The sequence below is a fragment of the Andrographis paniculata genome, unplaced genomic scaffold (genome assembly GCF_009805555.1).
Source record: "Andrographis paniculata isolate CXL003 unplaced genomic scaffold, ASM980555v1 Contig65END, whole genome shotgun sequence".
NCBI classification, from domain to species: Eukaryota; Viridiplantae; Streptophyta; class Magnoliopsida; order Lamiales; family Acanthaceae; genus Andrographis; species Andrographis paniculata.
In genome coordinates, this window is record NW_026137601.1 from 3,317,165 (window position 1) to 3,332,327 (window position 15,163).

Below are 15,163 nucleotides of genomic sequence, written 5' to 3' on the forward strand. Positions count from 1 at the left end.
TGTTTTGTGGCACCAACGACTTGGCCACAATAGCATAAAAGGAGTGAAGATGTTTGTCGCAAGAGAGAAGTTTTCATATATAAAGATGGTGGATTCCAAGTTTTGTGAGACCTGTGTGCTTGGCAAGAAGAAGAAAGTCTCTTTTGCAAAAACGGGGTAGACATTGAAAACTCAGAAGTTGGAATTGGTTCACTCTAATGTCTATGGACCAACAATAGTCTTTAACTTTGGTGGATCAAACTACTATGTAACATTCATCGATGATTCAACGCGGAAAGTATAGGTCTATTTTCTTAAAAATAAGTTTGAAGTTTTTAATACTTTTAAGAAATGGAAGACTATTATTGAATTAGAAACTAACTTGAAGGTAAAGTGCTTGAAATCGGATAATAGAGGTGAATACATTAACACAGAGTTCACCGAGTATTGTGTTGAATATGGGATCTGGATGATCAAGATTGTCTCGGGTACTCCTCAGCATAACGGAGTGGCAAAAAAGATGAACAGAACACTGAATGAGAGGGCCAGAAGCATGAGACTGAATACTGGACTTCCAAAGACGTTCTGGGCCAATGCAGTTAACATTGTTGTGTATCTTATCAAGTGAGGAACATCAGTGCCATTGAGTTTCAAGAAACCCGAGGAAAAGTAGAAAGGAGAAGTAGTAAAGTATGAACACTTGAAGTGTTCGGATGCAGTACTTATGATCTGATAAGAGATGGTGACAAGTTAGATGCCAAAGCCAGAAAATACACTTCATTGGATACGGAGGAGACAAGATGGACTATCGGCTATGGGACTTTGAAAGTAAAAAGGTTTTCAAAAGCAAGCATGTCAAATCCAATAAAGCTGAACTTTTTATAGACAAAAGCACACAAAGTCCGAAGGTTGCGAAAGAACAAGTTGAGTTTAACAATGATGTTATCAGAACCAGAGGGTCAATGGGTCCTCAAGACAATTTAGAGTCAGAAGAATGAATCCAATACGGATGAGTTTGAAGGAAATCAAGGGGACTTTGTTGACAATGAAAGTTCGAAGGATGAAGGACCTCTCCCTTCACATGTGCAGCCGCAGCCAGCCGAGTCACAATGGGTCAGGAGATCCACTAGAGTCACCAAACCTCCAGCGAGATATGATCCTAGCGTAAACTATCTCTTCTTGACTGAAAATAGTGAACCAGAAAGTTATCATGAAGCAGTCAAGCATAATGATTCGATTTAGTGGGAGCAGTCCATGAAAGAAGAGATGAGTTCCTTGCACAAAAACATGACATGGATTTTGAATAAACTTCATTATGACAATGAGGCGTTTCAAAATAATGGGTATTCAAAATCAATGATGAACCAGATGGGTTGAAAAGGTATAAAGCCCGCTTAGTGGTTAAAGGATTTCAACAGAAAAAAAAAAAAAAAAAAAAAAAAAAAAAAAAAAAGAGTAGAATACACTGAAATCTTCTCTCCATCACTATCAGATTGGTTTTGAGTATTGTAGCTACAGAAGGCTTACATCTAGAGCAGCTAAATGTTAAGACAATATTTCTACATGGAGATCACGATAAGAATATCTATATGATACAACCTGAGGGGTTTCAAGTTGCTGGTAAAGAGAATTGGGTCTGCAAGCTGAAGAAGAGCTTATATGGTCTAAAACAAGCCCCCAAGCAATGGAACATGAAGTTCGACAACTTCATGATGAGAACGGGGTACAAGAGATGTGAAATGGACCATTGTTGCTACGTGAAGAAGTTTAAAGGTTCCTACATCATTCTACTTCCCTACGTGGATGATATATTGATAGTCGGTGCAGATATTAGAGAAATCAATAAGTTAAAGCAACAGATGTATGAGGCATTCGAGATGAAAGACTTAAGTCCAGCCAAATAGATACTTGGGATGAGTATAATAAAAAACAAGGATGACACTCTGACACTATCTCAGGAAAAGTATATTGGAAAAGTATTAGAGGAGTTCAACATAAATAGTGAGAAGACTAAGCCGAGAAACACACCTTTGGGAAGCCAAGCTTACCAAAGATCAGTCTCTGAGAACAGACAAAGAAAAGAAAGATATGACTAAAGTCCCTTATGCATCTGCAGTTGGTAGCCTCATATATACGATGGTGTGCACGAGACCGGACATTGCTCATGCAGTTAGGGTTGTTAGTTGGTATTTGTCAAATTCGGGGAGACAATGTTTTATATGAAGACAATGCAACTTGCATTGCTCAGTTAAATGGAATATATCAAAGAAGATATAACAAAATATATTTTACGCATAATTTTCCTTTACTTATGACCTACAAAAGAATAGTGAAATCAATATACAACAAATCCGATCATCTGATAATTTTGCAGATTTATTAACCAAGGATCTACCGACAACAACATTCAACAAATTGAGAAAAAAAATTGGATTGCGTCAACTTAAAGATCTCAAGTAAAGTCCAAATCAGGAGGAGCGAATCAATACAAAAATAGTGTTCTCTTTTTCTTCACTGGGATTTTTTTTCCTACAAAGTTTTTTCTCAATAAGGTTTTAGCAATATACATTTTTTTGTATAAAAGTATCTAAGGGAGAGTGTTGTGATACATAATTCCTATGAATGAACTACGTGGATGTTTTTTGATATTAATTATATAGTTGCTACGTAGCTAATATGTATAAATATTGTGGTACAATATTGACCACACATCCATCATTACCCATCCTATAAAGAGTAAATTATATAACATTATTTTATGTTTTAGTAAAAATGCATAAAATACCATGTGTTTTATTTATTGCGTGAAATCCCCTTCTATTAATATAAAATTTGCACGAAATACCTCTATTGTTCAAAACTGATGTTCGGTTCTAAATAAAGACCTAAATTATGCACGTTTTACAAAAATAAAAAATAAAAAATATCTTAAATAATTTTTTTTAATAAATAAATAATTGATCAATAATTTATTTTGGGTAAACTGTTTTTTTAGTTCCGTAACTGAACCCCTTTATCATTTTAGTCATGTAAGTGGAGCCTATTGCAAACTAGTCCCATAAGTGAAAAATTTTCGCTGTTTTAGTTCTTCGGCGCCGGAGACGCCCGTGTGGCTCGCCGGAGGTGATGTGTCCGCCAGGTGTCCCGCCAGGTCAGCGACACCTAGTAGACACATAGATTTATTTTTTTTTTCATTTTTTTAAATTTTTTTAATTTTTTTTAATTGGACCAAATAAAAAAATATATATACAAATAAAATTTTAAATAAATTAAAAATAAGTTTTAAAAAAAATTAAAAAAATTAAAAAAAATTAAAAAATTCACGTGTCCGCCAGGTCAGCGACACCTGGCGGACACGTCACCTCCGGCAAACCACGCGGACATCTCCGGCGCCGGAGGACTAAAACAGCGAAAATTTTTCACTTATGAGACTAATTTACGACATGCTCCACTTACGGGACTAAAATGGTAAAGGGGTTCAGTTACTGGACAAAAAAATAGTTTACCCATTTATTTTTACAATTTTTGTAAAAATCAGATAACAATTTGTCTTTAAAAAGTATAAAATGAAGAATTATTTATTTATTTATTTATTTATTTTATTCAAAAAACTTATTTAACATATTTTATATTTTTTATTTATATAAAATTTGTGTAATTTAGGTCTTTGTTTAGAACCGAATATCAATTTTGGACAAAAATTATGTTTAATGCGAACTTTACATTAAAATAAAGGAGTTTTACGCAATAAATAAAAAACACGATGTTTTGTGCATTTTTATTAAAATACAAAGGGTGTTATATAATTTACCGATCTTCTAAATAGCTATATTGATTTACTTTGAAATTACACATTGAAATCAAAATCTATAAAGTCTATCCGTCGGTTTACCGGTATCTCTCTGTATTCGGATGAATTGCTCTAATATTTATATATATATATATACATATTATATGCACCCACATATGCTATATATATATATAAATATATTAAATATTCTTACATACTATATACATTAAATACATAAGAATGATTAATGATTAAAATAATTAATATTTTTACTTTGTCATTCTTATAATACTTAATATTTATAGCAATTGTAATTTTTTTTAGTAATAATTTTAATTAATAATTTAAAAAATAAATGTCTTTGTGTGCTGTGTTGTGCTTATCTGCTAGCAGTGTGTCTAAGTGATTTGATATTTTACTTATAACATTCAGATTGCACTCGTGAATCGTGAATATTCTGGTGCTATTGATTGTTTGAGCAAAATTTTATCCTATTTAAAATTATAATTATCATTTTTAGACCAAAATTGATAAAATAAAAATAATAATAAATATGATATTAAATTGGACTAAAAAATCATTTTTACTCTTATTGTTTGTTTGAGGATTGAAGTGAAGTGTTTGGAACCAATATATTTCTCTTCAGTCCAACTCAGATGGGTTCGTCTTAGACTTAAGTCTGGGCTTAAATGGGCCGGGCCGGGTGCCTTGAACAGGAGTATATGAGATTCTCTTAAGTAATTTACTTATATATATATATATATATTGACGTGAGGCGATGACATGAATGGCCAGTTTGCACGCGCACCTCACACGGATCCGATACGGACACCATTTTTAATTAAATACGGTCAAATATGTGTGGAAGGTTCCACAGGATTAGGACAACATATAACTAACCATTCCATCGAACCACGAAGAAAGTCAATGTATTGTAATTTAATTTAATTTAATTTACGCGTACAGTCCAGATGATTCGATGCCGGGCAGGCGGGCAGATACCACTTGGAATGCAATGCCCGCCGCACTTTGATCGATCGTCGGCCGGGCTGCCCCCCACCCCCCGAATCTAATCTTATCTTGATCCCATCCATCCCGCTTTCCTAGTGCCTTCTCCATTGACTATCTCCCTCCCTATAAATCCGCCCCCCACAATGCCTCCCCTCCCTCAATTTCAGATTTTCGATTGATCGCCTTTCTTCTTCAATTTCTCATTCGAGATCATTACAACAATTACAATGGAGTATCGCCGGTTGAACGTGACGGTGGTGTCGGCGGAGGGCATAAAGGACGTGAAGCTGCTGTCCAAGATGGACGTCTACGCCGACGTGTCCCTCGCCGGCTACCCGCAGTCGCGGAAGGTCACGCCCGTCGACAAGAACTCCGGCACAAACCCTAAATGGAACTTCCCCGTCGACTTCGTCGTCGACGAGCCCTACCTGACCCGCCCCGGCCTCTCCCTCCTCTTCCGCCTCATGGCCGAGAGCACTCTCAAAAGCGACAAGCTCATCGGCACCGTCACCGTCCCCATCGACGACCTTTTCCGCTCCGCCACCGCCGACGCCGACCGGACCGTCGTCTACCCCGTCGTCACCGCCTCCGGAAAGCCCAAGGGCTCCCTCAAGTTCTCCTACCGTTTCGGGGAGAAATTCACTCATCAGGCGCCGGCGACGGCGAAGCACGGCGGGGATGAGCCAGTGACGGCATATCCGGCGCCGGCGCCGGCGGGGTATCCTCCGGCGGCGGCGTATCCACAGACGAGCGGTTATCAGTACGGATACCATCCCCACGGGTACCAGCCGGCGGCGGCGGGGTACAATTACAAGCCGCAGAAGCCGAAGAAGAGCGGGATGGGCGGCGGGCTGGGGTTGGGATTGGGCGCCGGGCTGCTCGGCGGGCTGCTGGTCGGAGAAATGGCGTCGGATATTGGGGACGCGGCGGCGTACGCCGATGGGTACGGCGACGCCATGGACGACATGGGCGACTTTGATTTTTAGGTCTTGGTTGGGAGATTTTGAAATTTTAATACTGTGTGTGTGTTATGTATGTAGTAACAGTATATGGTTATTATTCTTTTGTTTTTTTTTAGTTTGCATGTAAAAAGATCGGTTTTGAAGGGGATGGGTATGAATAAATACATCCTGGTCTACACAATCTGACTCATTTTGAGCCCACTCTCTGTGTATTTTCTTTTCTTTTCTTTTGCTTTATGGCTCAGTGCTTTCTTCAACCTTGGGTTTAACAACATATAATAATAATAATGGAACTAAGACAGATAGGGATGAGAATTAAGTAAACCCTAAAAGTGATTTTTGCCATCTCCACTAATTTCGCCTTTCCCTTTTTTAAATTCCTCCCTCCCATCGTTCTTCTCTGCATTTCATTCTCTCTCTCTCCCCCCAGTCACCCAAACCCCCTTCTCTCTCTCTCTACTGCACTACAAGTAACACGCATCCATGGCGGAAACGGCGGCTGAAGATAACACCCAACCCATCCAACGCAAGGCAAGTAAATAATAAATCACTTGCAAATTAAAGAAAGCATCTCTAGAAACGAAATATGTACTGACCTTTTCGATGAAATTGATTGATTCTTCTAGAATCTCTGTGTCGTCGTCCTCAAGGCATCCATCCACTGCGAGGGCTGCAAGAAGAAAGTCAAGAAAATCCTAAACCAACTTCCAGGTCTATACATATATATATATAGAGAGAGAGAGAGAGGCCTGATTTATTGTGTTCTACGGTTCACTGAATTTACTCACTGTTCTGTTCAATTGATAGGCGTAGAAGATGTCGACGTCGATACGCGGCAGCAAAAGGTTACGGTCGCCGGCGCCGTCGACGCCGATACTTTGATTAAGAAATTGGCTAAATCCGGCAAGCACGCTCAGTTATGGCCACAGCCGGAGAACGGAAAAGCCGACAAAAGTATTACCGGAAAAAAGGCGGAGAAGAAAAAGATCCTTTCCGATCATCCATCTCCGCCGGATTCCAACCCGACGGAGCCGACTCCATCGGCGAAAGGTGTCCAATCGCCTGCCAAATCAGATTCCGGCGAAAGCGGCGACGGCACGAATACTGCTAAACCAACCGCTACCGATGCTCCGACGACGAAAGTGAGCTCTTCAACCGAAGTCGAAGAAACGAAACACGACGGCAAGGAAATCGACGGCGGAGAGACACCTAACGCGGCGGAGAAGAAGGAAAAGAAGGCAGAGGCGACGGAGCAGGAAAGCAGCAATGGCGGCGGCGCGTCAGGTAAGAAGAAGAAGAAGAAGAAAGGGCAAAGTGGTAACCGCTCCGCCGCGAGTGGAGCAGAGAATCAGGTCCCCGGTCCAGCGCAACCACCGCCTGCACCAGCCAATGAAATCCTGGCACGTCATCAACCCCTATACCCCTACTATACCCCACCTCCGGTCTACGCCGTGAGCTACAACACGGCGAACCCTACCCCTACGACGTCGTATTACGCACCGCCGTATTATGCGTCTTACGGGTACATGCACGCCGACGCCCGCCCCGAAACTCATCTGCCGCCGTTGGATCTGGAGTCCAACAATCCACGGCAGCCGTTGGATTCCTTTGAAATATTCAGTGATGAGAATCCCAATGGCTGCATTGTAATGTGACCATAATTAATTAATTTATTAAAATTGTCACAAAGTATATACTTCCGGACTAGTTGAGGTCACTCATACGGTATTCTAGATAGTAATGTTTAGTCCAGTTATTAGTAGATTAGGTTTTTAAATAAAATAAAATAATATAATAAAATAGTATATATAATATTTATTTTATCTTTAATATTAAAAGAAAAAATAATATAAACCTTAAAAAATGGATGTATTTTAGTAATATTTACTTAATAATATTTTTACTTCAAAAGGAAAAGAAAAATTTTGATTTTGATATATTAGTTTTATATTTATTTTATTCTTAACATTAAAATTAAATAATAAAAAATTACATGGAAGTTGATATATAATTTATAATGATTTTTATTAAAAATAAAATAAAATATTTGACTTTAACATATTAATTAGATAAAATAAGAAGTTTATTCTTTAAAAAAGTATTGATAGTTTGATCCATATATTGTGTAAAATAGTATTGATAGTTTGTTTAAATATTTTTAAAAATATATATACTTCCTCATGTGTAATTATTCTCATTTTTGGCTGTCCGGTTTAGTCTAATTATAATACAACCTTGAATTAGTTTGGCTATGTTTGTTCTGTTGTTTGGCTGTACTAATTTTTAGTTTGGATTGAATTTGAAAATTTATGGATTTGTTCTTTTGGTTATCTTTTTGCTGATATGATTTTCAGTATCCATAATATATTACTCCCGCCGTTCTAAAATTATAATTTGGACTGTGTTTGGCACGAAATTTAAGGAATATTGATATTATATTGGTAGTAATAAAAAGTACGGATAAAAAACTTTTTTGCCCTTGTGAGTTTATTAGTGTAAAAAGTAGTGACAATTGTGTAATAATGATAAAAAAGTAAGGGTAGTTTTATAGTGATATGGTTATTTATGGAAATGAAACTATTATTTTTGGACGGACAAAAATTGTAAACATGACTATTGTATTGGGACAGAGGGAGAATATATTTTATCAATTTTACAAAAATTAATCTTTAACATAAAATTATTATTTCTATATAACTTGTACAATGTTTTATATTTCACATAAAAATATATATATATATACCTAAATCAAAAAATAAATAAATAAACAAATCCTATATTTCTTTAGTTAAATAATATTTAATGTAATATTATTTTTAAAAAAATCTATAGTCCTAAAAAAAAAATTTTAAAAAAATTTAAAGCAACAAAATCATTAATATAATATTTTGAACATAAATTTTAGATATGATCGTAGATCGCCTACTTATGGGCACATCCATCAGTATGGTGCTGATATAATATCAGTTGTTAATTAGATTTGATATAAAATTGATGGTGTAAATTAAATAGAAGTGAAATTGTCATTTTGTCAAATTTATTTTATCCAATTAGAATTTCTCCTAGAATAATTATTTGCAGCCCTTCATTTTGTTGTTTATGCCGATGTTGTCTCCACCATCATCGCTATCGCCTTTGCCGCCACTGTCCTGGTGGTGTTCTCCATTCTCCGGGAGAGTATATATGCTTAGTTGATGGGTGGAAAGTCACTTTTGATGGATGGTAGAACGTTGGTATTGAGCGCGATGGTGGATGACAGTTTGTCGTTCTAGTAGTATGAGAGGATTAAGCGGAAGGCGGCGGTAATGGTAAAGAATGGTGGAGGTGGTGATCGGAAGAGTAGGGGACAAGAACGTGTTAACAATTGATATCATACTGAATAATATATTATAATGATTTTGAAAAACAACAAACATTATATTGTCTATAGAATATTAAAATGTTGTCACATAGTTTAAAAAATGTTTTGCTTTGTATCGGTTTATATAATATAATATGAAATACTTTTCATGAGCACGTAAATGCAAAATTCAACGGAACTGGATGCTAATTTATTTTAATTAACAGTAATTTATATATTTTGGTAAAAAAACGATTGTTAATACATACTATCTAAAATTTTAACATATGCAAACGAGATTCTAATAATTTAGTTCTCTCTGAATCTTGAAAAATTATGAAACTAATAAGTTTTTTTGAGTGAATGAGATGAAATATCTGAAATTCGAATTTCTTCGATATCTCTGTTGCTTCTTGAAAAATTAATTGAGGTTGGAATAATGATAAATAAACTTAGTTCATTTCTATCGATTTCATCAATTAATTGAAAGATGTTACTCTGTTTTTTAGTTGAATGTTAATATACACGAGAATGAAGAGAAGCAGTTATATAAATTAAGGAAAATTAAAATAACATTTATACATCTCAAATAATACAAACTATTAGATTAATTTTTGCAATCTAACGACTCATAATAAATCAGTATGCTGCTGATTATAGTGAATAACCTTGAATTCCACCACTTTGCATATAGTTTACTATAAATGATTAAAGAAATTTATTTAATTTAATATTTTTGAAAAAAAATGATAAAAAATTATTAATAGTAAAATTTGATATAAATAAACCGTGAGTATATACAATATTAAACTTAAATTATCATTTTTTTTAATTACCATTTTTTTAGTAATTCTTTTTACTATGTCTTATTATTATTTTTTTTTATAAAATGACATCCAATATTTAACACTTATTTTACTTCAAAATATCAAAATACAAAATTAAATTGTAAATATATATATATATATATATATCAAACGAACACACCTTGGATTTGTGCCAAATATACAATAGCAAGTTCCATGTACAAATTCACATATACTCTTTCCCTTCTAAGTAAAATAAACACTTATTAATATCAAAATATTATTTTAAATTTTATATAAATTAAGCAATATTTCAAAACTTCTTACATATTATTATTTCCTATTTTAATACAAAACATAAAAAACTAGTAAAATAAATAAATAAATTGGGACGAAATAAATATATTTTTTTCAATCAAATCAATTATTTCTATGGATATTATGGAGTTTTAAAAAATTTACAAATAAATACTATAAAAAATAACTAAATACACAAACAAAATCTGAAGGTACACATATTAAGTGTGTTTTTTTCTATACAATTTTTAATCTTATAAAATATTATATCAAAATATCAAATAACAAAAAGAAGCACACTCAGTTGTCTTGGCTCAAGTTTCACTGAACTTAATCAAGTCTTTTTATATTTAAACTTAACTTGTTAAAGATTCAAACGGTTCATTTGTTAAAAGATACTTGTCTCTTCGTCAGATAATTCATTTGGTTAGATATACAGTATTTTAGATAGTAATATTATTTTTTATATGAATGATATTGTTGTCATTTTAAATAGTTCTAACATTATATTTTAATAAAACATATAAAATATAGCTATCATTTTATATAATACAAATAAATAAAAATATATATATTTAACTAACAGACAGAAAGAGAAGTATGAAGTATACATTAAATTATTTTTTTGTTCATATTTAGCTGACTTGAGTGGTTAAGAAATTCTTTTATTTATAATTTAAATTTATACAAAAAAATATAGTTAAGTACAATCATAAAACATATATTCCATTAAACATCAAAATATTAATTTAATATTATCGTATGTTTACAAACAAAGTTGAATTCGTACGAGAACATAATATGTTAAAATATAAATATGTGCTCGTATTTGACTTATTTAGGATAACGAAAGAATTTCTTTAACAAATTCAAAGGAACTAAACTCTTGAATAATTTGTTTATTTTATGGCCTTATTTCATGGCTTATGTTGGGGGGGGGGGGGCACGGTGCTTCTAAAATTGCGTGAAATTCTCCTGTGATTTTATAAATTCTGCGTCAACCTTCTTATTTAACAGTACGTCAATTTTAAAATTTCAATTTCTAAACCTCAAATTACAAATATATTTATTTTTTTATATTTACTTTAAAAAATAGTAAAAATAAACTTTAACAAAAATAACTATTTTTAATATATTTATTATTTTTTAAGGATAATATAAAAAAAATAAATATATTTGTAATTTTAAGAATCTAAAAATTGAAATTTTAACATTCAAATACCTTTTCGAAAAAATGTGAGGCACTTTTAGAAGTATAGAGAGAATTTTGTACAATTTCATATCACAGAATTATCTTGCCGTTTATTTTTTGCATGTAAATTTTTTAATATTAATATTATAATAAATTATAGTGAAAAAGGTAAAAATACCCCTATTAATATTATATAATATAAAAATGACATTTGTGTAATAGTGTAAATTTACTAAATTAAGAAATGATAACTTTATTTTGAGATGAACGAAAATAAAAAATGACAACTACGGAGAAAATGTATAATTTTGGAGACGAAGATACCATCCCTTGAGGAAGAAGATCTATCTTTCATTTGTGTTGAACGATTTATGCTTTTCTTTTTTTTTTCTTTTTTTTTTTTTTTATCAATTTATATATTAAAAAACCAAAGTAATGAGCAATGAGTAGAGGGAGAGAGAGAAGCAAGAAGAAAGCTTCTTTATGAAAGAGAGGAGGGGCAATGAAAGAAGCAACACGTCTCAGTCTCTGACTAAAACCCTATTTATTTATTTTGTGGTCAGTTTAGTTATGTTATAGTCTTTACTTTACTTTACAACTACACACTTTCTCATTCATACATTACACTCGTTCCAAATTGCCTACAAGCAATAATACTACTAAATTTTATTGCTATTGTGTGAAGTGTAAAGTGGAGCATGATTGTATAAGTACAGCAAATCCTCTACATAAAGGAAAGCAGTGGGTGGGGTAGGGTAAGGTAGGGGGGGTGGGGTGGGGTAGGGTAGTGAGAGAATAGTGCTTTGACACCTAACCTAACTTAACTTATTATAAACCCCACTGCACTGCACTAGTCTGTTTCCTCTTTTCAGTTTTTCATCAAACACCACCCACCCTTTGATATAAAATCATTTACAAGGATTCCAAATTAACTCTAGGCTGTCAAATAATCTGAAATATATATCAATTAAAACATCACCTATTTGTTTACCCAAGTTTTTTCAACCTATTTTTACTACTTTATCCTACTAATTGTCTTAAATAAGCACACATCTAACAACTTACATTTAACAACAAATATGTTAAAGAGAGAAGTAAAGAAGCATAGATGTCATGAATAGATGTGGAAGTATGACTATGAAAAAGACATGACATGGAAAATAAAATTTGATGAAATCCAGCACCAAGTTTTGTTGCTGTATCTATCAAAATTGCTCCCACAACAAATATGTTACTGTTCTCTTTTCATGTATGCTTCTTTTGGAAAACAGATAGATTTCTTAACTTTTATTTAATTCTGTTCTTTACAATAATGCAAATAAATACACTTTCACATACCGTGTGATGCAATCAAGAAGGTCTGATCATGAAGAATCTCTCATTCCAAATTCAATTTGAAATCAGTTTTTCGAAAAAAACAAAATAAAATAAAACTAGCAAACTGAGACTACAAAAAAATTGTGGAACAAATTGAACCATGATCTAGCTAGAAGGCAACAATGGTGTTTATTCCTACAGCTTATTCAAATGTTGGGTTCAAGAACACTTAACAAAACGAATGGAATGAACACAACAAATGATAACTAAATCCAAACAGAAACAGACAAAGTAAAAGGCATCTGGGATTTAATAGATTTGATGCCAAGCCTTCGAAAAAAATCTAACTAACATAGAAGTCATGCAACTAAGTATAAACTACAATACAAGTATATAACAACAATAGTAATCTAATAATGTTTGAACAAAGACATACCTTCTTTCCTTGCCAGGTAGCAGCTTTTGACATCCCCTCAGTATGAACTCAATAATGTTCTCGGCTCACTGTTACCCTAAGTTACCTCAAGACCAAATCCAATATCGTTTTGAGGATTAACATTTTAAGTGAAGGTTTCATAAAATCAAACGAAAGACATAGAATTCGATGAAATTATCATAAAACAGCTTCTAATATCGTATAAGTTTTGGCATACACAACAATTTTTTTGCTAGATATGATTGAAACTAATAACATGTTCTAATTGTCAAGTTACCAATCTCCCATACAGGCCATTGCAAGGAAGATGCACTTTCTTCACCCCATGCCCACGTAACAGATTGAATTCGAAAAGATTACATAGAAAAAATGTTGCTGCATGACCAAAACTTCAATTGCATATCATATAAGAAATATACTTATTTTGGAAGCCACCTCAACACAACCCATCAAGAGCCTCCAAAACTTTAAGTGCAAATTCGAAATGTTAGCACAGCACAAAAGCTGCATTCCAAAATCCTTAAATAAAACATAATGGGGATCCAGATCAGATCATCCAACCATGAGAACTTATACCCGACTGGTTGGTCACTGTTGTCGGGCTTCAATTTTCTTCTTCTGCCAGAGCCTATCAAGTGCACTGTCAGCATCCCCCTGTAACATTGAATGCGAAAGAATAAAGATATACTAAATAATACATCAACGGAGTGCCATCTATTTATTAAGAAGTCGTCACAACCTTTAATTTAAATCTGCATTTTTTACACCATTCAAACAATTCTAAACTCATTCAAGCAGATTTTTTTATAAGGCTACTTTGCAACATAGTCATTTTGTATTCCGTTCCGTTCCAACTATTTCTAGCAAAAAATTTACCACAGTGCGATGCAGATAAATCTTATTTCTACATGTGATATAAATACAAGGTAATGCACAAACGAACCTCCTGGCATGCAGGGTTTGGACAAAAAAAAAAAACACAACTGATGCATATGTATATTTGATAAACTCACACACAAATAAAATAATTACCAGTTCTGGTTTATGCATTGTGAGTAATACAGGCAATAGAGTGGTAGTAGAGGACAGTACGCATTGTTTACCTGGGCACGAATGAAACCACAAAGAGCAAAGGTGGAGAATTGGCCAGTGTAACGACCAGTCTCGTCCAAATGCCCAAAATTGATCTGCACAGATGCATGATCCTTGGAAGTAATCAGCCTGTTTGTGGCGGAGCTGCATCAAGGGAAAAATTACAGGACAATCAGTTCTAATCAAGGGTCATATGCACTCATTAGTAAAATAAAAAAAGGGAGGAAATGACAAATTGATACACATATATAATATAATTATATATATATACATATTTATATATTAAACACACCACTTCCTGGGAATGTAGAGATCCATGTTTTGCCCCTCCTCGTTCTGCATCTTGACTGAATCTTTTAGAACTCACAAAATATGAAGAACCTAATGCAACAAATTACAACGATTTGCACCAGAAATTTCTTAATCTACCAAAACGAATTTGAACCAAAAAAAATAAATATAAATATAAACAATCCCAAACCACAGCCTGAATATGGCACCAAACAATGGATGCTTATCAATTTTTATTAATTGGAATCAAAACATATATATATATATTAAGAGCCACCAGCACTTTAACATTTGCTAATAACTTTCACCCGAAAAAACCAGTCATTACCACACCAGAACACCAAGAAAAAGCCTAAAAAATCGAGAGTTTCTAAACAGTTAAAGTTTAACCAGCTGCACAACTCTCATCGAGCCCGAAACAAAAACCACATAAGCAGATGAACCATACGTGCAATTACAGAGTTACAGAACGACAACAACGTACGCGAGAGCAGCAGAAAAGAGCAGAGGGGGCGCACCAGAATTCGGAAGACGGAGGAAGCTAGAGCTGCAGAGTAGGGCGGCGTCGCTGCTTGCTATGATATCAATGATATGTTATGTTTCGACCTCCTCCAAACCCTAATGAATTTTAATTTGGGTTAACTGAATCG

General features: G+C 33.9%; 3 protein-coding genes across 4 annotated transcripts; 2 read left to right on the forward strand and 1 right to left on the reverse strand.

Annotated features, from left to right (window-relative positions):
* The first annotated feature begins 4,921 nt into the window (after positions 1–4,921).
* LOC127262276 (protein SRC2 homolog) lies at positions 4,922–5,943 on the forward strand. Its single transcript, XM_051290898.1, has one exon. It carries the CDS (start codon positions 5,008–5,010, stop codon positions 5,764–5,766), a length of 759 nt encoding a protein of 252 aa, XP_051146855.1. The 5' UTR covers positions 4,922–5,007; the 3' UTR covers positions 5,767–5,943.
* A 125-nt stretch (positions 5,944–6,068) lies between these two features.
* Positions 6,069–7,494, forward strand: LOC127262275 (heavy metal-associated isoprenylated plant protein 35-like). The gene is made up of 3 exons (XM_051290897.1): positions 6,069–6,273; positions 6,369–6,453; positions 6,550–7,494. Exons 1-3 carry the CDS (start codon positions 6,226–6,228, stop codon positions 7,395–7,397), a joined length of 981 nt encoding a protein of 326 aa, XP_051146854.1. The 5' UTR covers positions 6,069–6,225; the 3' UTR covers positions 7,398–7,494.
* Positions 7,495–13,510: 6,016 nt separating this feature from the next.
* On the reverse strand, positions 13,511–15,163 carry LOC127262667 (40S ribosomal protein S21-2-like). Of its 2 annotated transcripts, none has more exons than XM_051291465.1 (4): positions 15,032–15,163; positions 14,515–14,603; positions 14,234–14,366; positions 13,511–13,784 (listed from the first exon to the last, which is right to left on the reverse strand). In XM_051291465.1, the coding sequence occupies exons 2-4, from the start codon at positions 14,562–14,564 to the stop codon at positions 13,719–13,721; spliced, it is 249 nt and encodes an 82-aa protein (XP_051147422.1). In that variant the 5' UTR covers positions 14,565–14,603; positions 15,032–15,163; the 3' UTR covers positions 13,511–13,718. The 2 variants fall into 2 exon arrangements, with proteins under 2 accessions (XP_051147422.1, XP_051147423.1); XM_051291466.1 differs by having other exon boundaries at positions 14,998–15,109.

What these genes read in the sequence shown, in the direction of transcription:
- LOC127262275 (XM_051290897.1), top strand. Translation starts at nt 6,226, where the DNA reads ATGGCGGAAACGGCGGCTGAAGATAACACCCAACCCATCCAACGCAAG. An exon ending in CCCAACCCATCCAACGCAAG is followed by an intron (nt 6,274 to 6,368) that starts GCAAGTAAATAA and finishes TGATTCTTCTAG; the next exon opens with AATCTCTGTGTCGTCGTCCT. An exon ending in AATCCTAAACCAACTTCCAG is followed by an intron (nt 6,454 to 6,549) that starts GTCTATACATAT and finishes TTCAATTGATAG; the next exon opens with GCGTAGAAGATGTCGACGTC.
- LOC127262276 (XM_051290898.1), top strand. Translation starts at nt 5,008, where the DNA reads ATGGAGTATCGCCGGTTGAACGTGACGGTGGTGTCGGCGGAGGGCATA.
- LOC127262667 (XM_051291465.1), bottom strand. Translation starts at nt 14,564, where the DNA reads ATGCAGAACGAGGAGGGGCAAAACATGGATCTCTACATTCCCAGGAAG. An exon ending in CTCTACATTCCCAGGAAGTG is followed by an intron (nt 14,367 to 14,514) that starts GTGTGTTTAATA and finishes CCCTTGATGCAG; the next exon opens with CTCCGCCACAAACAGGCTGA. An exon ending in GTGGTTTCATTCGTGCCCAG is followed by an intron (nt 13,785 to 14,233) that starts GTAAACAATGCG and finishes TCAATGTTACAG; the next exon opens with GGGGATGCTGACAGTGCACT.